General features: G+C 42.3%; 1 protein-coding gene across 1 annotated transcript in view; it reads right to left on the bottom strand.

Moving 5' to 3' along the window:
- LOC124595788 (circadian clock-controlled protein daywake-like) overlaps window positions 1-25,751 on the bottom strand; it is a 79,090-nt gene that overhangs the window by 14,727 nt on the left and 38,612 nt on the right. Inside the window, exons 4-5 of the mRNA XM_047134676.1 lie at window positions 12,040-12,173; window positions 7,061-7,210 (exon numbers count right to left, since the gene is read on the bottom strand). Of these exons, the coding sequence (XP_046990632.1) occupies window positions 7,061-7,210; window positions 12,040-12,173 (284 nt within the window). The remainder of the gene's footprint in view (window positions 1-7,060; window positions 7,211-12,039; window positions 12,174-25,751) is intronic.

Below are 25,751 nucleotides of genomic sequence, written 5' to 3'. Positions count from 1 at the left end.
ATCACTACCAAACTAATGATTTCTTGAGCCCTGAGGATGTGTCTTGTCAACCGATCCCTTCTTTTAGCTGAGTTGCAGCATAAATTCCTATTGTCTTCAATTCCATTCAGTGCCTCTTCATTGGTTATCCTAACTATCCATCCGACCTTGAGCATTCTCCTCTAGAATCAAATTAGAAAAGCTTCTATTTCATTGTTGTGTGAACTGTTTAATACTGCGTCTCACTTCCATATAAGCAAAATAATTGCTGACACAAGTTGATTTTCGATGCCAACAAATTTTTCTCTTACTCAGAACCTCTTTTCTAGTTATTGTCGACATACAGTTTATGTTCTCTCCGCTTCTGCTATCGTCAGTTATTCTGCCCCCAAGTAGAAAAACTCATCTAGTACTTTTAGTGTCTGGATTTCCAAATCTGACTGCCTCAGCATCGCCTGATTTAATTCGACTACATTCGATTCCTCTTGTTTTACCTTCAATATTCTTTGCCGTCTTTAACAGATTTAGTTCACTGAAAAGCTTAAGAGATTTATTTCTCCTACCTTAACTTCAATTTCCTCTGCAAATTTGTCCTTGGTTTCATTCACTGCTTGTTCAATGTACAAATTGCACTGTTTGAGAATTGCTGAGGAACAAGTGACACTTGTTAGGGAACAACTGCCAATTGCAACGGAATAACCGACTAATGAGACGAAAGGGAAATATAGAGAGTGGGACGTGATAACTGCAGCAAAGCCTGTGCACGAAGGTTCTGGATGCGTTCGATAGTCCATACAGTACGGTATTTGACGAAGGTTGTTGTGGAACCGATTAATGCGACATTCCGTATGGTACGCAGCATGTCTGCAAGACATTTGAGTGTTTACGATCGTGGACGAGCGACTGGACGGCTCGAAGCAAATAGCTCTGAGCACTATGGGACTTCACTTCTGAGATCATCAGTCCCCTAGAACTTAGAACTACTTAAACGTAACTAACCTAAGGACATCACACACATCCATGCCAGAGGCAGGATTCGAGCCTGCGACCGTAGCGGTCGCGCGGTTCCAGACTGTAGCGCCTAGTGTCAAAGTGGCACTACTGTGGCCACAGTGATTTGTGTTTCCAAAAGTGTCATCTCGCGATTAAAAAAAGTCCGCTCAAGGTGGAAATGTATGCGAAATCATGTCTGTGGCCGTAAACTGACCACCACACGGCAAAAGGATCGGTACGTAGTTCTAGTGGCAAAAAGGAGCAGAAATCTCACTTCCAGGCAGATTTCTGGAGAACTTGCAGCCGCTACCGGTACACGTGTTTGTACCAGAATCATTTCGTGGCGATTAAATCATGCTGGTTTGTACGTTCAAAAGCCTTTTAAATACATCCCACTTCAACCATGCCACGATCAAAAAAGAGTTCTTCGGTGTAGGAGGGATGTTGGTTAGGGTCAGCAACAGTGGTCCAGAGTGATGTTCTGCGACGAATCCTGCTTCACTATGGCAAGTGAGTCTGGCCATCAAATACGAATGTGAAGATAGAGAGAGAGAGTAGAATAATAGAACACGTTACAAAACACTGAAGGTTCATGAACGTCATCAGTACGGCCCACGCTTTATGGTGTGGGCAAGCATTATGAACAATGGTCGAATTTTTCTGCATTTCTTCGCTCGAGGTACCGTTACAGCACAGCGGTATTCCAGGGAGATTATTCTGTATCATGCCGTCCCTTTATGAGCGCAATAAGTCCCGATTTTCTTTTTGTGAACGATAATGCCTCTCCACACTGGACCACTGAGGTGTCGGACATACTGGAAAGTGAAGATACTGAACTAATGGAATGGCCTGCGTAATTGTCAGACATGGGATGCTCTTTACAGAAGTGTTTCTCTACGAACCCCCCACCCTCCCCTCTCTGAACCGTGCAATAACTGAAAACCTCCTTGAGAGAGGAGTGGGACAACATCTCCCAGAGACTCCTCAACAGTTTGGTAGCAATTATGAACCACAGGTGCAAAATATACCTTAGTCCCCGAGGAGGGCATATTCCTCATTGAAAACCCGATATCGACCGTTACGTTGTGAGTCTGACCAGCGCAAAAAATGAACGATATTTTTGTCTGTTATCGTGCTTTCCAGTGTGGTGAAATCTGTATCATTTTTCGTTATAAATAAACGATTACACCTATATCAAGCATGTACTGTATTTCGTGTCGTCCATCATTGTGTGTGTTTACTCCTGTCCAACAATGTCTGTGTTCCTTAGAAATTGTTGAGCTGCGTAAATAACATCGGCGATAAGCTAAAACCCTGTTGTAGGGAGGCAGCCTACTCACGCCGTAGTAAATTCACAGCAGTCTTTCCATTGTGTGCCAGCCAGTCCGCTGTAACTAGCTCTGACGTCATAAATGTTGCACAATACTTTAAAAATCAAGTGAATAACCTGAAATGTTTCTAGCATGTCAGGAGTAATACTAAATTAATATGTGTTGAATATCAGTTCGATAACTTTAACTATTTTCGAAATTTGGACGTTTTTCTGTAAAAATCATTGGCGCAACAGAAAAGAGCTAGAGATCTAAAAATTTATACTTAGATTCCTTTTCAATAATAATTTAATAGAAACAGTACTTTGGATCTCACAAATTAAGATTTTAGTTGAAATTCATAATTTTCTGGTTTTTGTCTTAAAACTTAAGGAATCAATAATGATTAAGTAGGCTAATAAATAAGGCTAGGATGTTTAGATTTAAGTAGAATGGAGATCCACTATAACCATAAAGATGTGAGAAGTTTCATTTGAATAACTATAAAACTATAGCGATAGCGTATCTCAAAAGGGCAAGTTCAGAGCTCGTCTACTGCGTGCAGTGTAATTAAATTAATTCTCTCACCCAAAATATTTAACTTAGCCACGTCAAACTTTTATTATGATTACTCACCTGTGTGCTGAATGCACATTTAAATTGAGAGCTTCATCGGCCATCAGCAAAAGAAGCTATGATTTATTCAATGACTTAAAGTGGTGCATTACTAGCCCAGCGGCTAGTCGGGAGAGCCGATTTGATCAGGCGTTCCCCTAGCCGTCCGCACCGCGGCTTTATATATAAGAAAGCTGCGCGAGGAAGCAAGGCCCCTGTTCTCGCCAGACGCTGAATAGCACGCCATCTGTGTCGGGAGTCGCGTCGCGTCGCGTCGATATCATTGCTACAAACAGCCTCGGATGCCGTATTAAGTTACTCGGGATACGCGTAACCATGAAATCATTTTCGAGTGAAGTGTTAATTCTGGGATGACTTTAATTATCGATCTTCAGTTTGCGTATTGTCGTATTTTCACGTGCCGCCACAGGACAAACATTCTACCATTATTTAGCGTGGCGTTTGATGAACCTAATCATCAAATTATGGCGAGCATTCATTTAAACATTTAATTTGGACATTTATAGTTGCATCAGCGCATTAGACTCTGAACAGCTCTGTTAGTTAGATTGTGTGGATTCTTTTGTTTTCATCTGTGACTTTCAGAATACAGAACGTTTTTTCACGACCGTTTTTGATTATAAATCCCAGACAATCTCCTAATTCATTAGAGCTATAAGCTGTAACTATAAGTGTATTCTCAGATGAAGTGGGCACTAGGAATTCTAATTACAGGCTTCACGTTTTGCTAATCACTTTCTGGTTGCCAATATTGTAGTTAGAGAGCCAGTGTTGAGAACGGCGAAAGACAGCATAAATAACCTTCTAAATAATAGGAACTGGTTTTACATTCTACAAACCTAACATTTATATAAACAACATAAAATTGACATAATTCCACCCGCCGACCCACACTGTCTCACTCTCTTTTCAACCACTGCTTCCCTTCCATGCCCTTCAACTCCTGTAATTGCAATCTGGCTTCTGTTAGAAGTCGTAAATAATCTTTCGCTCCCTGTGTTGAATCCCTGCTATCCTCAGAATTTCGAATAGTGTGTTCCAGTCACGATTGTCAAAAGCTTTCTCTAGATTTACAGATGCTAGAGACGTAGATTTACGTTTCTTAAACGTGTCTTCTAAGATAAGTCTTATTGTCAGTGTTCTTACATTTCACCAGAACCCAAACTCATCTTTCCCGAAGTGTGCTTTTGCCAGTCTTTCCATTCTTCTGCAAACATTTTGTGTTAGTATCTTGCAAACACCACTGACTGAACTCGTATTTAGATAATATTCACGTTTACCAGCACCATGCGTCTTTGCAGTTGGGTTTATTAAATTCTTGAAGTCTGAGGGTATTTCACTTGTGTCACATATCTTGAATATTACAGGGTCCAGCATAAAAAACTCCCCGATTACAAAGTAACGTGCAGCGGACAGTAGAAGGAGCAGAGTGGTGGGGGGCGCGTCGTTAAGTAGCTGCCTACGTGCCGTTTTCAGTGTACGCCATGGCGTGGTCTGGTGGACATCGTGGCTTCGTAGTGGAAGATTTTATTCAAAATGGCGAATCGCCTATTAATACTCAACGTGCTTTTCGCGTTCGCTTTGCGCTCGGACGACGGGACCCTGTTCCCGATAAGAAAACAATTTATTCTTGGGTTGCTAACTTTCGTGAGACAGGTTCCGCATTAAAAAGGAAACCACCTGGACGACCACGGACTGCAACAGGCCCCGGAAATGTTGATGCAGTTAGAGCTTCAGTTCAACAATCTCCTCGACGATCCGCTAAAAAGCATGCGGCAGCATTACGCATATCTGATCGAAGTGTGAGAAGAATCTTGCATCGAGATCTTAAAATGCATCCTTACAAACTTGTAACTACGCAGGAACTGAGTGAACGAGACTGTGGTGTCCGTGTAAGTTTGTGCCAAGACCTTCTTCGGAACATTCGTCCCAACGATATTGTGATCTTTTCTGATGAAGCACACTTTCACCTTGCCGGAACAGTGAACAGCCAAAATTGCAGGTACTGGTGTGAACACAATCCCCAAGAACTTCATCAACGACCACTTCATAGCCCTAAAGTAACAGTATGGTGTGCTGTTTACAATTCCGGAGTGATCGGTCCTTACTTTTTTGAAGAAAATGACAGGAATTTAACCGTCAACAGTGAACGCTATTGTGCCATGCTCCGCGACTTTCTCCAACCGCAACTAAGGGAGCTTTTTGGTGAAATAGAGAACGTGTGGTTCCAGCAAGATGGTGCTACAGCCCACACAGCGCGGCAGTCACTGGCATTGGTGAAGGAAATGTTTCCTGGACATGTGATCTCGTTGCGTGGAGTCATTGGCTGGCCCCCACGATCGCCGGACTTAACGCCCTGTGATTTCTTCCTTTGGGGCTATTTAAAAGCAAAAGTTTATGAACAACGTCCACAATCTTTACGAGCCCTGAAAGAAGCAATTACACAAGAGGTTGAAGCTATTCCACCTGAAATGACTCAAAGAGTAATGAATAACATCAGGGAAAGACTCAATCAGTGTGTCGACAGTGCAGGAAGCCATTTAAGGGATTTTTATTTAAAAAGTAAGACCATAAGAGTATTTTCTAAAATGGCATAATATGTACTTTTATTTAGTATAAATAAAATTGTTCTAGCTTATTTGTTTTTGTTTTTATTAGCTTTCCTTAAAGGGGAGGTTTTTCTGCCGGACCTTGTATATGGAACAGTTATGTCACAGTATGTCCTCCCAAAAACAATAATCCCGAGGGACTGTCGTCTACAACAGGTACCTTGTTTTAATTGAGGTCTTTCAATGCTGTGTCAAATTCTTCTCGCAGTATCATATCAAGCATCTCATCTTCATAGTTTGTTCTTTCCTTTCTGTAATACTGCCTTCAACTTCAAATTCATTTTCCATCTTTCAACTTCACCTTCTATGCTCAACCTTTCTTGCAGTCTGAGCTCTTTCTCCGAAGATTTCCTTGATTTTTTTAAAGCGACATCTGTCTTTCCCATAGGCTGGCATACTTTTATAGCTTTGCTTTTCTACACTAGCCAATCTTACTTCACCGCATTGTGCTTTCTCTTATTTTACATATCTGTATCTTCTTTTGATTACTTCATTTTTGTGTTTTTATATCTTTTCCTTTTGTCAATCAAATGCAGTATCTCGTGTGATACCAAAGATTTATAATGGACCTTGACTCTTTGCTTAGTTGCTGCTCCGTAGCTTCCACTATATCACCTCCCAAATTTACTCATTTGTCTACTACGGTTTATCCTCTACATACTCCAAACAATAGTTGGCTAATGCTCTTTTCGGATCTCTCAACAACCTCTAAATTCTCTCAGTTTATCCAGGTCTCATCACCTTAAATTCCTACCTTTCTGTAACTTCCTTAGGTTTAATCCGCAATTCATGACCGTTAAGTTATGGTCACGGTCTACAATTTGCCCCAAGAAATGTTTTGCAGCTTACAATTTGATTTCTAAATCTCTGTCTCACCATCTTATAATCTACCTGAACTCGACCGGCGTCTTTAGGTCCGTTCCTCATATACAACAGGCTTTCATGATTGTTAAACCAAGTGTTACCAATGATTAGATTGTACTATGTGCAAATTTCTTATAGGCGGCTTTCCGTTTTATTTCTTTCCACCTGTACACCTTCTATTTTTCCTTCTCTTGCTTTTGCTGCTGTCGATTTCCTGTTCTCTGTCACAATTCAATTTTTGTCTTTCCTAACAATCTGAATAATTTCAAAAAGATGAAGGAAGAATGCTTAATAACTGAAGGAGCTTTAAATTTACACTTACTAACATCACCCGATGGTATGCTCAGCAAAAGAAAAATTGTTTTCATTCCCATAAATATTATTACCAACCTGGAATAAAGTTAATGATGAAACAGGAATATCGAGTAAAGTTCATCTCGAAAGTAATCTTTTCAAAGGAGTTCCTCCAAAAGGGGAAAATCTGTGCAGCAACTAGTTGCACTATCCGTTTTGTCATGTTTATTGAGTGCAGCAAACGACTACCAGAGGCAGGTTTGCTCTTGTGGTTGTTTCAAAACAAGGAAGTACATTTTTTGTGTGAATCAGAATCAAAGAATGGGACCGAGCAAGCGTACCCTATGTACCGCACTATGATCGTGCATTACTCACCCAGGGCCTTCTGGCCATTGTAAAGGTTCGTGAACTCCATCTTGAGACCACCGACAGTGAAGTTGACCTTCGAGCTGTCGACGTGGAAGAAGCGACGACCTTCTCGCTCCACCAAGGACATTTTTTGGTGAACCCTCACGTCCATGTTCTCTGCGGAACGAAGAAAAAACAGATTATCATTACGAAAGTGATGTATGTGTTCGCGCTGCGTAACTACTGACTAGACACTTGTGGAAAATAATGGAATCCGAATGCTTTACGTAGAAACACCAAATTCACATGACTCACTGATTGAAGACCTTGCTAAGAGCGGCGTAGGAGGCACGTACCGAGCAAGGATCACTGAGCGTTTTGCTCGATGAAAGAGCTCACCATTTTTACCAGCGTCGTAATGGGACAAGGACAAGGCAGGACTGGGACGATGAGCACATTCCGTGTACATTCCTGCGAAATCAAAAATGGTTCAAATGGCTCTGAGAACTGTGGGACTTAACATCTTTGGTCATCAGTCCCCTAGAACTTAGAACTACTTAAACCTAACTAACCTAAGGACATCACACACATCCATGCCCAAGGCAGGATTCGAACCTGCGACCGTAGCAGTCGCGCCCTGCGAAATCGTAACGTGCATGGTCCTTTCGAAGAATTGTAGCATGGATGCCTCGAAGCGCCCCCTTGACTTCTACGTCACTCCTTACAATCGTCCGATCGAATTACCTAGGATACTAAAATACCTCGAACTAAAGCTCGGCCGTAAACCGACAGCGAAACTGGTTAATTAGTTAGTTTCGTATTCTATACATCATTTGACGATTAGTCGTAATCACGTGGTACGAGTCATTTCAAACTGACACTGACGTACATGTGTAAATGTAGCTACATGCTGATCATTGCAATTGATTTATTTTTTAAAGACAAAAGTGAGTTAATAATTCCTTCAGACCCCATTTTACACATTACAAAGAGAGAAATTCTTCGTTTGTGTTCAAAGTTAACTTTGCTATCTTTTCAGACATTGAATACCATTGAGTAAGCGGTGAAAAATTTTGTTGCAGAATTTTGAGTCCATTTTTAAGCTAAAGTTAACGTTAATGTGGAGTAATAATGTCATTTTTTTCTATTGATGATGCAATTATGTCCATCATTGTTCTTATTGAACTACAGTTGATTATTTACAACAAACTTCATAAGGGAATAAATGTGCTGTGAGACAGTAGTCAAAAATGCCTTACTCTTTAAACAAATATTTCCACCATGACCGTCGGTGGGCACAAAGTATATGATTCTTAGAGTACGTTCTTGACCAATGATGAGTTTATTTCTCAAAGATGAGTTATCGCGGAACACTATTCCATATGACATCGTTGAATGAAAATACGCAAAATATATCTTTTTATTTGTCTCTTTCCAAGATTTGCAATGATTCGAATCACAAATGTAGTTGATCTAAGTTGTTCTGGGAATTCCAAAATGTGTTTTTCCCAGTTTAAATTTTCATGAACAAGGCCATCTAAAAATTTAGAACTTTCCTGCCCAGTTATTAAATCCTCACTATGTGCTACACTTGCCACTTGTATAGTACCTTTAGATGTGCATAGCTTAATATGTTGGGAGTTCCTGAAATTGAGAGTGAGAATGTTTGCATAAATCAACTCAATAATACCTTTAAGAGCATTATTGTTCATTTCTACTACGAAGCACAGAACAACAAGCCGACAGTGTTCAATGAATAAAGCTACTAAGCGTACGAACGTGGGAAATGTATGCCTTCGCCTTACGCCACACTCAAAAAACTTTTATCCACCAACTCTCTTTTATGCCAGTTCATTCCACCAAATTGTACGACTCCTTCCACGTCCTCGAACGCCGCCTACACCGCCTTGCCTTCCGCATCCACGTACTATCTCCCAGTAGGATTTTGTATGAACTTACTAACTTTCCCAGCTCTCCTCTCCCACACAGAACAGTCGGCCGCGGTGGTCTAGCGGTTCTAGGCGCTCAGTCCGGAGCCGCGCAACTGCTACGGTCGCAGGTTCGAATCCTGCCTCGGGAATGGATGTGTGTGATGGCCTTAGGTTAGTTAGGTTTAAGTAGTTCTAAGTTCTAGGGGACTGATGACCATAGATGTTAAGTCCCATAGTGCTCAGAGCCATTTGAACCATTTTGAACCCACACAGAACACATTCAGATTTCTTACATTTCCTGCAAGCATGATGCTAAACTCTCTTTAGTTCCGTTTCTGGTTATCAGCCCTCGTATTCCAACCTCGTATAGCCCTCTAGAACTTAAAGTTAACCATTTCCGCAAAGAAATTACGGTTAAAATCTGTTATTCTATCGGCTAGAGCACTGCAAATGCTTGTATGTATCTGGATGTACAACATCCATTCCACCACATTTTTAAAGCAGATCGAGATTTGAATGGAGCTTTATAAACAATTTTTTTTCAAGTGTCTCCCTTAAACGGTTTCGATTCTGACGTTATATCGACCAGTACTCCAGCGTATGGCTGCTTTCCATTGTTAATTACAGAAAAAATGCTAATATCTTCCTGTGTTTAAAGCAATACATAAACCTTGATTGCGCACGTGAAATAGCTTCTTTTTTTCAAACTGCGGTTTATTTGCAGCTGTCTCCACCATATACTCCAATTTTTTGTTTGTTTACTTCGATGTCCTCCATTTACGGTTTTCTTTTTTCGATTACATAACGCATTAACCGTGTTTATCGATTTATTATCCCAGCGGACAAATTATAGACCACTGTTAACCACCACACAGCAGCTGTTCCACAAGTTATTCGTTAAATGAGGCTACGTGTAAGTAGTACATCTGTAAATATTGTTTGTTGGTCTTTGGACAGAGACGAACACATGATCCATTCTGTTCCTAGCTATAATATTATATTTTGGTGCCCATTCGTTTGCTAAAGTGCTGTCTCTATGCATAGGACGATGAGTACAAGACGGTGCATTGCGGCTTCCCTTGTCCATTACACCTACTACGTGCATATTATTTGTGATTCCCGTAGGGGTTAGAATAATATTTGTGCATCGGCACCTAAACATATCCACTATGTGATCAAAAGTATCCTGACACCTGACTGAAAACGACTTACAAGTTCGTGACGCCTTCTATCGGTAATGCTGGAATTCAGTATGGTGTTGGCACACCCTTAGCCTTGATGACAGCTTCCACTCTCGTAGGCATACGTTCAATCAGGTGCTGGAAGGTTTCTTGGGGAGTGGCAGCCCATACTTCACGGAGTGCTGCACTGAGGAGAGGTATCGATGTTGGTTGGTGAGGCCTGGCAGAAAGTCGGCGCTCCAAAACAGCCCTTAGGTGTTCTATAGGATTCAGGTCAGGACTTTGTGCTGCCCAGTCCATTACAGGACTGTTATTGTCGTGTAACCACTCCCCCACAGGCCGTGCATTATGAACAGGTGCTCGATCGTGTTGATAGATGCAATCGCCATCCCCGAATTGCTCATCAATAGTGGAAAGCAAGAAGGCGCTTAAAACATCAGTGTAAGTCTGTGCTGTGATAGTGCCACACAAAACAACAAGGGCTGCAAACCCCCTCCGTGAAAAACACAACCACACCATAACACGACTGCCTCCGAATTTTACTGTTGGCACTACACACGCTGGCAGATGACGTTCACCGGGCATTCGCCACACCTACAACTTGCCATCGGATCGCCACATTGTGTACCGTGATTGATCACACAACGTTTTTCCACTGTTCAATGGTCCAATGTTTACGCTCCTTACACCAAGCGAGGCGTCATTTGGCATTTACCGGCGTGATGCGTTGCTTATGAGCAGCTGATCGACAATGAAATACAAGTTTTCTCACCCCCCACCTAACTGTCATAGTCTGGAATTCGTGTGTGATGGTATGGATAGATGTCTGCCTACTACACATTACGACACTCTTCAATTGTCGGCGATCTCTGTCAGTCAACAGACGAGGTCGGCCTGTATGCTAATGTGCTGTATGAATCCTTTCACGTTTCGATTTCACTATCACATAGGAAACAGTGGACCTAGGGGTGTTCAGAGGTGTGGAAATCTCGCGTACAGACGTATGACACAAGTAACACCCAATCACCTGACCACCTTCGAAGTACGTGAGTTCCGTGGAGCGCCCCATTCTGCCCTATCACGATGTCTAATGACTACTGTGCTCGCTGATATGGAGTACCTGGCAGTAGGTGGCAGCACAGTGCATCTAATATGAAAAAAGTATGTTTTTGGGGGTGTCCATACACATAGTGTACCATACAACCGTGGCTCTCTTGTATGTTAACGTAACCGAGCGTTGGTTTCTACTTAATTTTCTGAAATGGAGGAAGGGGGAAGAAAAAGGAAGGGGTAGTTGGGAATTCATGATTCTCAGCCGAACAGGACATCAAGAATTTGCGAGTGGGCGGCGTAACTGACAAGGGACGCTGCAGTGCAGTGTGCGCTAAGATCAGAATTTGGGTTGCCAAAGCGGAGTATCCTGGTGGTCGGGCTGTTAAGGCAACTGTTCTAGAGAAGCTGAGCATCTGGCTTCAGGGCTGGTCGGACACAATATTTTCAACTTCCGCCATTGCAATACCCTGTGAGTAATGATTTTCCGCATACCCCTTTGCCCTTCCTCCCGCTTCCTCCATTCCAGAAAAAGAAGTTGAGGGTGTACCTTCAAGGATATGGAACTCTTAGAGTTAAACGTCCAGTATGTTTGTTCTCCGAGCTGACAACTTTCTCTAATGCATACGCTGAAAACACTCACCCTCAGTTCCCCAACCACTTCTGCGATGCAAAATTATATCTCGTGAGCACTTTAACATGTTAATGCAATGTGGCATAGAAAATGAACAGAACGTTGTCACTAAGACTGGGTAAAAGAGACGTACGAACAGAGAGAGCAAGCTTAGGACTAGGTTGCGTTCTATGGCGGGAGTTGCTGCCCCACTCAGAGGGCTGTACTTACCGGGCTCTATATGTACGTCGCCGTTGCCGTTGATGGGCAGCACCAGGAGGCGCCCGGACAGCTTGTACTTGGAGTCGATGCTCAGCCGAGGGATTTGCAGCCGGCTGTCCAGGCTGAGCGTCTTCGGATTGAACCTGTCACCAACGAGCACAAATCAGTAGTTGGTACATCGCAGAAGAGCACTGCAGCCAAGGCCAGTTTACACTGAGGTGACAAAAGTCATGGGATATGGTTATGCTCATACACAGATGGCGGTAGTATCGCGTACACAAGGTATAAAAAGACACACCATCGGCGGAGTTGTCGTTTTACTCAAGTGATTCATGTGAAAAGGTGTCCGTTGTGATTACTGCCATACGAAAGGAATCAACAAACTTTGAAAGTGGAATGGTAGTTGGAGCTAGACGCGTGGGTCATTCCATTCTTTATGCCTGCCACCTCAAGTGCCGCTTAGCTTTGACTTCATTAAGTTCCTCCGCCCGCAGTGGCCGAGCGGTTCTAGGCGCTTCAGTCTGGAACCGCGTGACCGCTACGGTCACAGGTTCGAATCCTGCCTCGGGCATGGATGTGTGTGATGTCATTAGGTTAGTTAGATTTAAGTAGTTCTAAGTTCTAGGGGACGGATGACCTCACGTGTTAAGTCCCATAGTGCTCAGAGCCATTTCATTAATTTCCTCTAACTTAATAAGTAATGAGCTCAGTCTTATATGTAATGCATTACTGGCACAGGGAATTTATACAGACAGATTAAAATAGAGAACTGCTGAACCGCTTTATAAGAAAGACACCAGATATATTTAAATAACTATCGTCCACATTTTTACGAAAATTCTCGAACAGTAGTGTAGTCAAGAACAGTCTCACATTGAAGTACAAATAATGTAGTTCGCATATCATCGTATGGACTTCAGAATGGTGGCTCGACTGAGAATGCTATTTATACGTTGATCCACCACATCTTACAAGCCTTAAACAATAAAATATCATCAGTTGCTATTTTTTGTGGTCCTTCCAAAGTGTTTGATTGTGTAGGGTATGTTACGCTGTTACAAGAAAAAAAAACTTTATTACCCATTATTAAAGCTGTCAGTGGCTCATAAAGGAAACCAATATGCATAAAAAAATGATCGTTTGTCCAATAACGTAAGATATCTGACAGGTAGCAAAGCAAGTTTTAAATCTAACCTAAAATCATTTCTCGTGGGCAGTTCCTTGTATTCCATGGACGAAATTCTATTTGATAACTGCTAGAGTGTAAAAAATTTGTTTTTTAAGTGTTGTTGCACAAGAAGCATTAAAATAGTATGTGTTACTTAAAGTTAACACTATACATTTACACACATACCGTAACCTGACTCGTTATACATCATTTCTGTAACAGGATCGTTCAAGTGGTCGATGGAAAATGTAAGTAACTAACGAAGTAACTGAGTAACAGAGATGTTACTGCTTCTCTGCTGACAAAACATTACTCCCCGCCTCCTTTTAAACTGGGGGGCTCCGAGTCGAGTCAGATATAGTTGTCAATTCCTCATTGCAAAGGGATGACCGGATGCGTTTGATCAGGAAACGTACATGAAACTTTCACTCATTGCTGAATTAACGTGGACAGGAGGAATTACAGGTCATATAGGTTTTTATTTAATTAAAGAAATGGAAATGTGATACAAAGGAGACACTTGTCGTGACTAGTCTGATAAACTAAAGGAAACGATAATGCATATAATTCAGAATTATATAAGTCCGAGATACACAAGTATCTGCAAGATATTCCCACCTGAAGAAGTTAACTCTTCAGAAAAGTTTAAACATGAGAACTGTTGCAAGGTGGAGCTATGAGCTGGTACTTCAGACGTGGCAGAGTCGCGTACTGCCCACGAAAGACAGGTCTCCTGGTTCAAGGTTTGGAACGCACACAATTTTTGCCTATCGGTTAAACTGCACGAAAAAGTTTTTGTCTACGCTCATGGCTTGAAGAGTTTTTTATCGGAAACTTCTTTCCGAGTGCCTTTTTCCCCTGTACAGTGGAAGTGAAAATAATGTTGCTCTTGAGAATGATATTGCGGGTGGGTACGAGAAATTTTGAAGATTTTCCCTGGCCGGCGACAATGCCAGAGATGGAGCCAAGGCTGATTGGTGTGCAATATCTACATTGGAAAGTCAACAACGAAGAACATCCAATATTGCATGAGCACATCACAGAGTGAATTGCCACACGAGGTGCATGACCAAGGTGGCATGCAACAGAATGACCTCGAGTGGAAAGGAGCATAACGTCATTCTGGCGATCATGCATAGTGACATACCAACATCGAAGGCACATGCAAGACTGGATTTACATCAAACAGACGGAGCAGAGGTAATAAACCTGAAATCCTGAAGGGAAGTGTTGATAGTTTCAGAAAACTAGGATCCATTCAGTTATTCTTACCACACGATAACATCATTGGCATAGACAAGGCGTACAAATACTCTGATTTCCAAAGTCTAGTTCTCAGTTTACAGTTGTTACGATCTGGGACCTATGACAATCAATCCACTGTCGACCTACACTAAGCGCCAAAGTAACTGAATAGGCAAGCGTATTCAAATATAGAGATATGTAAACAGGTAGAATATGGCGCTGCGGTCAGCAACGCCTATATAAGACAACAGGTGAAATGAGTTTGAGGGTGGTGTTATAGTCAGCGCACGACCGATGGTACACAGCATCTCCGAGTGCGATGAAGTGGGGATTTTCCCATGCGACTTCCTCACAGGTGTACCGTGAATGTAAGGAATACGGTAAAACGTCAAATCTTCGACATCACTGCGGCCGAAAAAAGATCCTGCACGAACGGGACCAACGACGACTGAAGAGAATCCTCCAACGTGACAGAAGTGCAACGCTTCCGCAAATTGCTGCAGATTTCAATGCTGGGTCATCAACAAGTGTCAGAGTGCTAACCACTCAACGAAACATCATAGATAGCCGATGGCCCACTCGTGTACCCTCGATTTTTGCCCGACGCAAAGATTTACGCCTCACCTGGGCCCGTCAACACCGAAATTGGACTGTTGATGACTGGAAACATGTTGCCTGGGCGGATGAGTCTCGTATAAAAGTGTATTGAGTGGGTGGGTGTGTACGGAATGGAAACAACCTCATGAATCCATGGATCCTGAATGTCAGCAAGGGACCGTTCAAGCTGGTGCAGGCTCTGTAATGGTGTGGGGCGTGTGCAGTTGGAGTGATATGGGATCCCTGAACGTTTAGATACGGTTCTGACAGGTGACAAGTACGGAAGCATCCTGTCTGATCACTTGCACCCATTCATGTCCACTGTGCATACCGACGGAGTTGGGCAATTCCAATAGGACAATGCGACACCCCTAACGTCCAAAATTGTAACAGAGTGGCTCCTGGAAGACTATTCCGAGTTTAAACACTTCAGATGGCCACCAAAATCCCCAGACATGAAATTATTGAGCATATCTGGGATGCCTTGCAACGTGCTGTTCAGAAGAGATCTCCACCCCCTCGTACTCTTACGGATTTAAGGACCGCCCTTCATAATTCATGGTGTCAGTTCCCTCCAGCACTACTTCAGACATTAGTCGAGTCCATGCCACGTCATGTTGCAGCACTTCTGCGTGCTCGCGGGGGCCCTACACCATGTTAGGCAGGTGTACCAGATTCTTTGGCTGATCGGTGAGATGACCTGGATTTACAGTGTAACAGCCAGTCCAGCTTGAAGGACTTGGCTACCGTATGCTGCTGCCGTCTTGTCTCCACCGTCATTGAGAGTTGGGTGTCCCCTACCATCAGGTCCCTGGAGGCCTTGCCAATGGTATCTGGTGAGCTGTCACACACCCATCATCCCAGGGGAGCTCGGTATCAGTTGCCCCACGATCTGCACTATGAACAGACATCAGCACTGCTGACGGTTGTCTAGCTGAGAGACCATGGCGCAGCTCTTCATGACTATAGCAATCTCATGCAGAGCTGTTGTGTGCCTTTCTCGGTACGCCATTTATGACGTAAGCCCTGGTAATCAGCTATCCAAGCTGCTGCGACTGGGACATGTGGACAACATCTGCAGTGCATCGGGTCAGCAACATTCTGTGTCATAGCTGCTCGTTATGTGTGCATCATCATAACTGTATTGGCTGAGTCTGCAAGCCGCACAGGCATCAGCACTTGCCAATATTGCTAGCATCTTTCTGTTCATCTGGCTACTGACAGCCTTTAAAGAAGATGACTGTAACCATGAATAATAAATGTGTATGCTGTTAACAATGTCTTATTAGAGCCTTTGGGCATTCGCCAGATCTTTACTGCCGCACTCCACGCTATGGTAGAGACCATAGCTCTGGCCCTCTATAGTAAACACTTGTCATTATAGTTCAATGGGATGGGCTGTGACTCCAATCGTGAACGGGACAATACGGCTGTACTCTATTTAGTCTATAAACATAGTCGTACCCAGAAGGACCATTTCAAGCTGAGTCCCTGTGCGCATTGTCACTGTATGCAATAACCGTAATTGTAATCATTTCGGACAGTTGTGCAGTAGCACTCAGTGAATCACTGGGTTTTGTTAGTGTGTCTTTTGCTCGGTGATGCAGGCATGCCTAAGAAAAACAAATCCTTGGTATATTTTGGTGCCTACGATCTAGTGTTGTTGAATTGCCGCTCTGTTTTCTTTTGTAACGAATAGCTACGAATCTCTCATATGTTTGCTCATGTTGTCGCACATAACGCTGGTTTTGAGTACAAGGCCTAAAACTATTTTGGGAAGTATTTGGAAACATTTTGCCATCTTAAAGTTTCTAACTATAATGAAATTCCTTACGCCTTGTTATACTCTCGATTTCTTATCACTGTGTTATTTGGCAGAGACTGTGGGCATGATTACTCAATACAAAATTTCATGTATATGTTTTCACTGTTATCGTAAGTTGATATTTGGTGCTCTGGACCGTGAAAGTCAATTCATTTTTGAGTCTGATATGCGTTTTTAAATTGCTCTCATTCCGTGGACTGCCCGAGCGTAATTTTATTGCGTCTTTTGTTTTTGATATTACGCAGCCACTTGTATTTTAACGCATTGCTCTTATTAGGTTCTTGAAAGATTGGTGGCAATATGAAATATCTGTGATACTGGTGAATAGAAGTTTTAAAATTCTGATTACTCACCGCCAAACCTAGCCCTATTACTTCCCCTTACGCGAAAAAATATACTGAAATTATTTTGGTTACTGTTTTTTTTATTTCATAGTAAATTTGTTACTTTAATCTCATAAGACTTAGTTTTCGTTTCCATATTCATCTTGAATCTGATACTACATATCTACTTGGTGCCAAACTTTTTTAGCAGTTTATATTCAGTATAGCATATGATGCGAGTATCTTTAAAAATCTCTACTATGGCTTTAGTTTCACTCAGGAGGCCAGAAGAGCGGGTATGTCATTCTTGGTGCTTGGTGTTACGGCCCGTAATACTGCCACCAACCATATACAGGTAGGCCTTCCGATACTGGGCAGGCGCCATGAAAGGCAGGCTCGCTTCCAGTACTCGCACTGGTATTACTTTCACATCCAGAACCTGCAGATGAGGGAATTACAATCAAATCGCAGCTTTTACCGTGAAAGCACTCCGTCGAACCATGTATGAAAGGACACATGCGTAATTTTCAACATTCAGTAATTAAAAGTACCACAATAGAGCTCAGTGACGCAGAAACCTAGGATCCAGTTAAAAACTAGATCCAGATCAATACAGGAAATTGTTTTTGATGCTAAATCCTGGAGCCAGTATGCTTCGGTGCCTCAGCTTGTCCGTCATCGTGGGAACTACACATTGCTGAACGGTTACGCTGAGCCATTGAGTGACTTCCTATGTTAAACTTAGACAAATGCGAAATTGCGTTAAGCGTCAAACTGACTTGATCTTCTGAGGAACGAACTTTTAATTACTGCTATAACCAGCTAACAAAGGGAGTAATTAAGTAATATATGATCAGTATGCTACTTTAAGAAAGATTATATCTTAAGAAAATTCTTTTTTGTGCTATATTTATTTAATTTCATTTTTATTTTCAGTGTCTGAGTGCTCAGCTGGGATTGTTTGATATCCGGCCCATTGTGGAACGTGATCCCCATTTCACACAAATCCCAGAATCTGTAACGGGGATGCAAAGTTTTCCAAATGGAAATACTTGGGAGGGAATTTCCTGTTCCGGAATTTGAGTTGCAACCAAGGAAAACCTCCTGAAAACTGTGATCAGATATAGGGGATTTAATTTCGATGGTCAAGAAGTATTCTACTGAAATTACACGTGTTCCTGGAATAAATGAAGATTATGAGAGTTGAGAGCGTCAAAAAGTCTGTGGCAAAAATACTCAACCCCTTCCAGAAGCATCGGTGAGTGAAACTATGTGAGATCGCTGGGGTTGAAGGAACTCAACAAGCCGTGTTCACCCCATTTCCCACGAATGTCGTATGTTTGTGTGTCTGCCGCATCCATTAGCCACCGAACAAAAGTACTGCAAAAAGGATATGAGAGTGTTTTGATCCGTTTGGACACAATTCCAGTGAGGTTCTCGGCAGGTGCGTAACAGCAGTATATGGGTTAATTATCATAAATCGAGGTACAGTCGAAACAAGAAGAGAAGCTGTAGCAAAGAAAGCAAAATTCATGGCTACACTTTTCTGGGTCTTGCACTGTGTGATGCACTCTAACCATTTCCCAAAACGTCGACCCATTAGTGAATAGTATTACTGCCATTTAGGGTAAACATTGCCTTCTCTCAAAGAAGTAAACTCCCAGATCATTGTTGCAAAACTGCACGAAATTCTCTTCGAAGTGCTTCCACATGAGAAGAAATCTCTGGATTTATCTCCTAAAACTTGAGAAGAGGGCTGTTTGTGCAACGGTTTATATGTAATGAAGATTTTGAAGGTGCGAGTGATGCATGTTTTACATAATTCGACAAAATGTATTGATTTATAAAACGTTTTGCATGTTAAATCTGTCTCTCTGTTGCCTAGATTGTAAATGCATAATTTATTTGTTATTAGACTGTTTTGAAATTTACTGAAGGTTTAAAACTGTATGCAGCACCTGGACTCCAACTTGAAATCTTAGTTTTCACGGCCAGTCAGTATAATTACGAGAGTGATCAGTGATATTTCTGTGCCGATATTTGTGGTTTCGCGTCTACCGCGCCGGCATCATTTGGATTGCAGTGTTGGATTGCAGTGACTGAATTTGCGTGTGACAATAATGAATAGCGAGGAAGCCGGTGCTGAGATTAGCCGTTATTAAATATGTATGACGAAGGCAGTGGCTGTCTCCTTCTTTTTGTGTTTTTGAGACGAATATAGGTTCTTGATTAGTGAAGCTGTGTTGGCGTTTCTTCTTGTCACCGGACATTTCATTATTACAGCATTTGAGAAGGACAAAATGGAATGTAACAACTCCGTAGCAGTCAAATCCGATTGCCAGCCCCATTAGGTACACGGTCACATTAATTAATAATTATTTGGGCTGCTATCAGATCCGGATCGGATCGAGATACATAAATCGGACTTGTTACACCCTTGGCTTACCGTGACAGGACTAGTGCAATTTTCGGACGAATCGTAAAGAACAATAGGTAATTTTACCTTGCTTAACGCAAGAAAATATTTTTCAATGTTGGATCGGGACAGAGCATAAACTTTAAAATCGCGACAAGAATCAGTGCATTTTTGAACAATACGAAGTAATAATATCTTACGATTGTGACTAAACTGTTTCTTCTCGCCATATTTGATAAGAATAATAGTGTCGATAAACTGTGTTATAATGTGCAAATGCGTAAATCCGCGCGAAAAACTGTGAAAAGTGGACATTAAAGAAAGACACGTGTGAACATTAAAATAGCAAAACGAGCCAAGAATTCGTCACGAAAGTTTTAAAGAAGTGTTTAATAGTAATATTGTGACTGGAATTGGTTTTTAAATAGTGAAAATCGGACAGCTTCATGGGGACCCATAAACTGTTATGCGGACCACAATTCATGTGGCGACGCAATTGTTGAGTGACGTCACGCAGTCCCTTGTAGCAGTTGCGCCAAAGAGCTTCGATCTGCGAAGTGATTTCACACGTCATCCCAACTACCTGTGCAAGGAGTAGTTCAAGCACAGATGCACTACACCGAGCGCCAACCCGGCATCTAGCAGCCGAACTACAACTACGCCCGCCTGCAGCGCCACGGAGCGGCCGGCTGAGAACTACGACGTCCCGCCACAGCGAGCAGCGCGACTTCAAGACACCGAGCGCCAACCCGGCATCTAGCAGCCGAACTACAAACTACGCCCGCCTGCAGCGCTACAGAGCAGCCGACGGAGAACTACGACGACTCGCCACAGATCTTCAGCGCGACTTCACACGGCTCCGGCGGCAGTACAGCGCCACGCCCACTTCAAACGTCAAAACATCGCGATTCGTGGTAACGTCAGTTGGTGAGTGAAGACGACTGGTTGACATAACATTAAATTGTAGTGTGCAGTCTTTGCAGTAAATAAACATTTGTAAACTGAGTTTCACGATAGGAAAAGTGCCCAATTACAGTAATTTCCGAAAAGTTTGCGAAACATACTGTGGAATATAAGATACTTATTGATGCATACTGTGCTGTCTAAATGGTAATTATACAGATGTGCTCATTGTTTTTGGGGATTTTACAATCATAGATTTTATGAGTGGTGTGATTTATCTTATTTAAAACATTTTACATAAACTCTGTATATGAGAAGTGATATTTGAAATTATTATGTTTTGAGGGTTGTTATGTTCGGAATTCATATGTATTGTATCAATTTTGGGATTAACTGAAAATACTGCAGGTACTGTTTGATTAGTTTCATGATAATTAGGAGTGTTTTGGGTTACTAGAGGTTATTTTATATTACTTGCCTGTGTATTAAAAATAAACCAAACATGTCTACTGAAGATAAGCAGGTTTGTGAGGCAATAGTTGAAAGGAAAGGGATAGGACAGGAAGACAGAGATGATTCAGGAATCAGTGATTATGGATTGTCATTAGATAGCCCATTAGCACATTCAACTAGTTATCCCAAGACACCGGGACAAAGGACAAGAGATAAGCCAGTTTCAGAGGATGCAGATATACGATCGATGTTGGCAGCTTTGCTAAAAGAAACTAGAGAGAGGGAAGAAAAATTCCACAAATCAGTAGAGAAGGGTTTACAAGAAACAAGAGAATCACTAAAGGGTTTACAAGAAAATAACGCATCATTAGAGAAAGGTCTCAGAGAATCATTAAAGGAAGATTTACAAGAAGCTAGCGCATTGTTAGAGAAGGGTTTACAAGAAACTAATGCATCGTTAGAGAAGGGTTTACAAGAAACTAGAGAAACCTTAGAAAAATCATTTAAGGAAACCCTAACACAAGAGCTCAAAACATCGGAAAGGAAGATCGAATGTAATCTGAAGAAGGATATACAAGAATTACAAGAACGACTGAAGATGGACATCAACGAGAGAGAGAGTAAGCTGCAGAAGAATATAGACCAAGTCCAGGGAGACGTGGAGAAGATGGAAGGAAAGTTAACAAAAAAGATAGAAGACAATATTGAAGAAACGAAAGCTGAATTGGGAGAAAGAATCAACGAAGTGGAAACAAATTGCAATCATCGAATCGCCGAGGTGACGCAGATGCAGAAACAATGCAATGATGTGGTTAAGGGGATAGGAGATAGGCAAAACCAAGTGGCTGTCAATCTGAGAAATGCTATAGCCGTGCAACGAGAAGAGGATAACAAGAGGGTTGCAATGGAGGTCAGGCAATTACAACAGGGAGTGCAGCAATTGAAGAACAAGATAGAAGAAATCGATAAACGAATTAGCAATGCCACTTTAACCGTTGGGGAAGGTAGAGTCGTTACCTCGATGAGCAATGATAATCGGTACGTCGAAAACAATACAGGGCAGAAATTTAGACCGAAAGGAGGGTTGCACCCAATGATATTTATGAAATGGTTAAAAGGAGTTTTCCCAGCACATTTTAAAGACTCAGACAAGATTCAATTTGCAATAGATAGAATGGAAGGTGAGGCCTTCACTTGAGGAGTCAGGAAGAAGGAAGGGACTACTAGTTATAATCAGTTTGAAGAGGAATTCTTGAAGAAATACTGGTCCAAAAGTCATTAGTGTGCAGCAATTGAGGACCTACTCCACTGCAAGTCACTTAGTACATGGAGAGGAACGTTGAGAGAGTTTGCCGAACATTTGTAGGAATTGAACGAGACCTTGGAACAACCCCTGAGTGATGACGTAATGATATCAGCAATAAAAAGAAGAATGAGCCGGAGAATGCAAGAAACTGTATCCAGGAGCCTAATTACAGATAGGGAGGCCTTGATGGAAATACTGGAACAGTTGGAATCTGTTCGATCACAGGAACAGAATCAAGCTAATGATCAAAACCGAGGGGGAAGTAATGACCTAAGGAATCATTTTGGTAATTCGTCTAATTATAGAGGAAGAGGTGGGGGCCATAGGTACAGGAACCATGGTGGTGAACGGCAATGGAGAAATGATTGGAGAAGGAGTGAAGAACCAAGAGATCATGAGAGAGGATGGGATACGCGAATGAATGACACAGTGCATATAGAAGAGGCGGAGAGACAGGAAAACTGAATGACACTCCAGATGAGGTCCGGTCAGGAGTGAGAACTACAAGGACCAGAGTAAACCTACTAAGACACGACAATGGTGGAGATCTGAGAGAAGATCTACTGGAGGAAAGAAGTAGGATTCCCAAAGAACCCATACTACCCATGATAAGGATCAAGCTATGTGGACTGAATATCGAGGCATTAGTCGATACAGGAAGTGAAGCATGTGCAGTATCCCAGAGGTTATATGAACAGGTACTAAAAGCAAACATTAGCTTGCCTAGTTTCCCGGTGAGTGGAGTGAGAATTGTGAATGCGTTGGGTGCAAGGAGTAAACCTATTAAAGAACAAGTGTTGATTACCTTCGAGATAGAGGGAGAAGAATACGAAGCAACATTTTTGGTGGTGGCTGGATTGAACACATCAATTATTTTAGGGATAGATTGGTTGAATGAAGTTGATGCAGTAGTGAGTTTTGATGAAGGTACTATCAAGGTCCCCCCATGAACCATGGAACTTGCCGTTGGTGGGGAGGCTTGTGTGCCTCAGCGATACAGATAGCCATACCGTAGGTGCAGCCACAACGGAGGGGTATCTGTTGAGAGGCCAGACAAACATGTGGTTCCTGAAGAGGGGCAGCAGCGTTTTCAGTAGTTGCAGGGGCAACAGTCTGGATGATGGACTGATCTGGCCTTGCAACATTAACCAAAACGGCCTTGCCGTGCTGGTACTATGAACGGCTGAAAGCAAGGGGAAACTACAGCCGTAATTTTTCCCGAGGAAATGCAGCTTTACTGTATGATTAAATGATGATGGCGTCCTCTTGGGTAAAATATTCCCGAGGTAAAATAGTCCCCCAATCGGATCTCCGGGCGGGGACTACTCAAGAGGACGTCGTTATCAGGAGAAAGAAAAGTGGCGTTCTACGGATCAGAGCGTGGAATGTCAGATCCCTTAATCGGGCAGGTAGGTTAGAAAATCTGAAAAGGGAAATGGATAGGTTAAAGTTAGATATAGTGGGAATTAGTGAAGTTCGGTGGCAGGAGGAACAAGACTTTTGGTCAGGTGAATACAGGGTTATAAATACAAAATCAAATAGGGGTAATGCAGGAGTAGGTTTTATAATGAATAAAAAAATAGGAGTGCGGGTTAGCTACTACAAACAGCATAGTGAACGCATTATTGTGGCCAAGATAGACACAAAGCCCATGCCTACTACAGTAGTACAAGTTTATATGCCAACTAGCTCTGCAGATGATGAAGAAATAGATGAAATGTATGACGAGATAAAAGAAATTATTCAGGTAGTGAAGGGAGACGAAAATTTAATAGTCATAGGTGACTGGAATTCGTCAGTAGGAAAAGGGAGAGAAGGAAACATAGTAGGAGAATATGGATTGGGGGGAAGAAATGAAAGAGGAAGCCGCCTTGTAGAATTTTGCACAAAGCATGACTTAATCATAGCTAACACTTGGTTCAAGAATCATAAAAGAAAGTTGTATACCTGGAAGAATCCTGGAGATACTAAAAGGTATCAGATAGATTATATGAGGGCCGTTCAGAAAGTAACCTCCGGTTGATTTAAAAAAATACACCAAGTTAAATAAAAATATTTTAATATATACATCTTACAACTGCATCTTTGCACTATTTTTCTACATAGTCTCTATAGCGATTGAGGCACTTATCGTATCTCTTCACAAGCTTTGAAATTCCTTCTGCATAAAAATCACCCGCTTGTGCCTGGAGCCAGCCTGTGACCGCATCTTTGAGCTCTTCGTCGTCATCAAACCGCTGTGACCCGAGCCATTTCTTCAAATGCATGAAGAGGTGATAATCACTTGGCGCCAGGTCTGGGCTGTAAGGTGGATGGTTGATAACGTCCCACTTGAAGGACTCAAGAAGGGCCGTTGTTCTGCGAGCAGAGTGAGGACGGGCGTTATCGTGCAAAAAAACGATACCGGAAGTCAGCATACCACGGCGTTTGTTCTGTATAGCCCGTCGTAACTTTTTTATTGTTTCACAGTACACGTCTTGATTAATGGTCGTACCAGGTTCCATGAATTCAACCAACAACACCCCTTTGGCATCCCAAAACACCGTTGCCATCAGTTTTCTGGCAGAAAAATCTTGCGAGGCTTTTCTTGGTTTGGTAGGCGAATTTGAATGTGCCCACATCTTTGATTGTTCTTTTGTCTCAGGGTTCACGTACTTAATCCAGGTTTCGTCACCGGTCACGATTCTGTTTAACAATGGTTCTCCTTCGTCCTCATAACGTGACAGAAAGTCTAATGCAGAGGCCATTCTTTGAGTTTTGTGGTGGTCGGTAAGAATTTTGGGCACCCATCGTGCACAGAACTTACGGTAACCCAATCTTGCTGTCACTATCTCGTACAAGAGAGTCTTAGAAATCTGTGGAAAACCAGTAGACAACTCCGACATTGAGAAACGTCGATTTTCACGAACTTTTGCATCAACTGTCTGAACGAGTTCGTCAGTCACCAATGATGGTCTACCACTCCTCTCTTCATCATGAACGTTTTCTCGTCCACTTTTAAATAAACGTACCCATTCACGGACAACTCCTTCACTCATAATTCTTGGTCCGTACACGGCACAAAGCTCACGATGAATAGCTGCTGCAGAATATCCTTTGGCTGTAAAAAACCTTATGACAGCACGCACTTCACATTTGGCGGGGTTTTCTATTGCAGCACACATTTCAAACTGCCACAAAAACTAAACTAGCGCAGGTACGACGTTCACTCGACCACGGCTTGATGCAAACTGACCTGTTCAGTGCGTGAACGCACAGATGGCGTCGCTACTCCCCCCACAACCCGCACTGTGAGCAATCGGAGGTTACTTTCTGAACCGCCCTCGTATAATGGTAAGACAGAGATTTAGGAACCAGGTTTTAAATTGTAAGACATTTCCAGGGGCAGATGTGGATTCTGACCACAATCTATTGGTTATGAACTGCAGATTGAAACTGAAGAAACTGAAAAAAGGTGGGAATTTAAGGAGTTGGGACCTGGATAA

Source organism: Schistocerca americana, chromosome 2 (assembly GCF_021461395.2).
Source record: "Schistocerca americana isolate TAMUIC-IGC-003095 chromosome 2, iqSchAmer2.1, whole genome shotgun sequence".
NCBI classification, from domain to species: domain Eukaryota; kingdom Metazoa; phylum Arthropoda; class Insecta; order Orthoptera; family Acrididae; genus Schistocerca; species Schistocerca americana.
The sequence above is the reverse complement of the archived record's forward strand: the minus strand, read 5'-3'. Positions and strand labels throughout refer to the sequence as shown.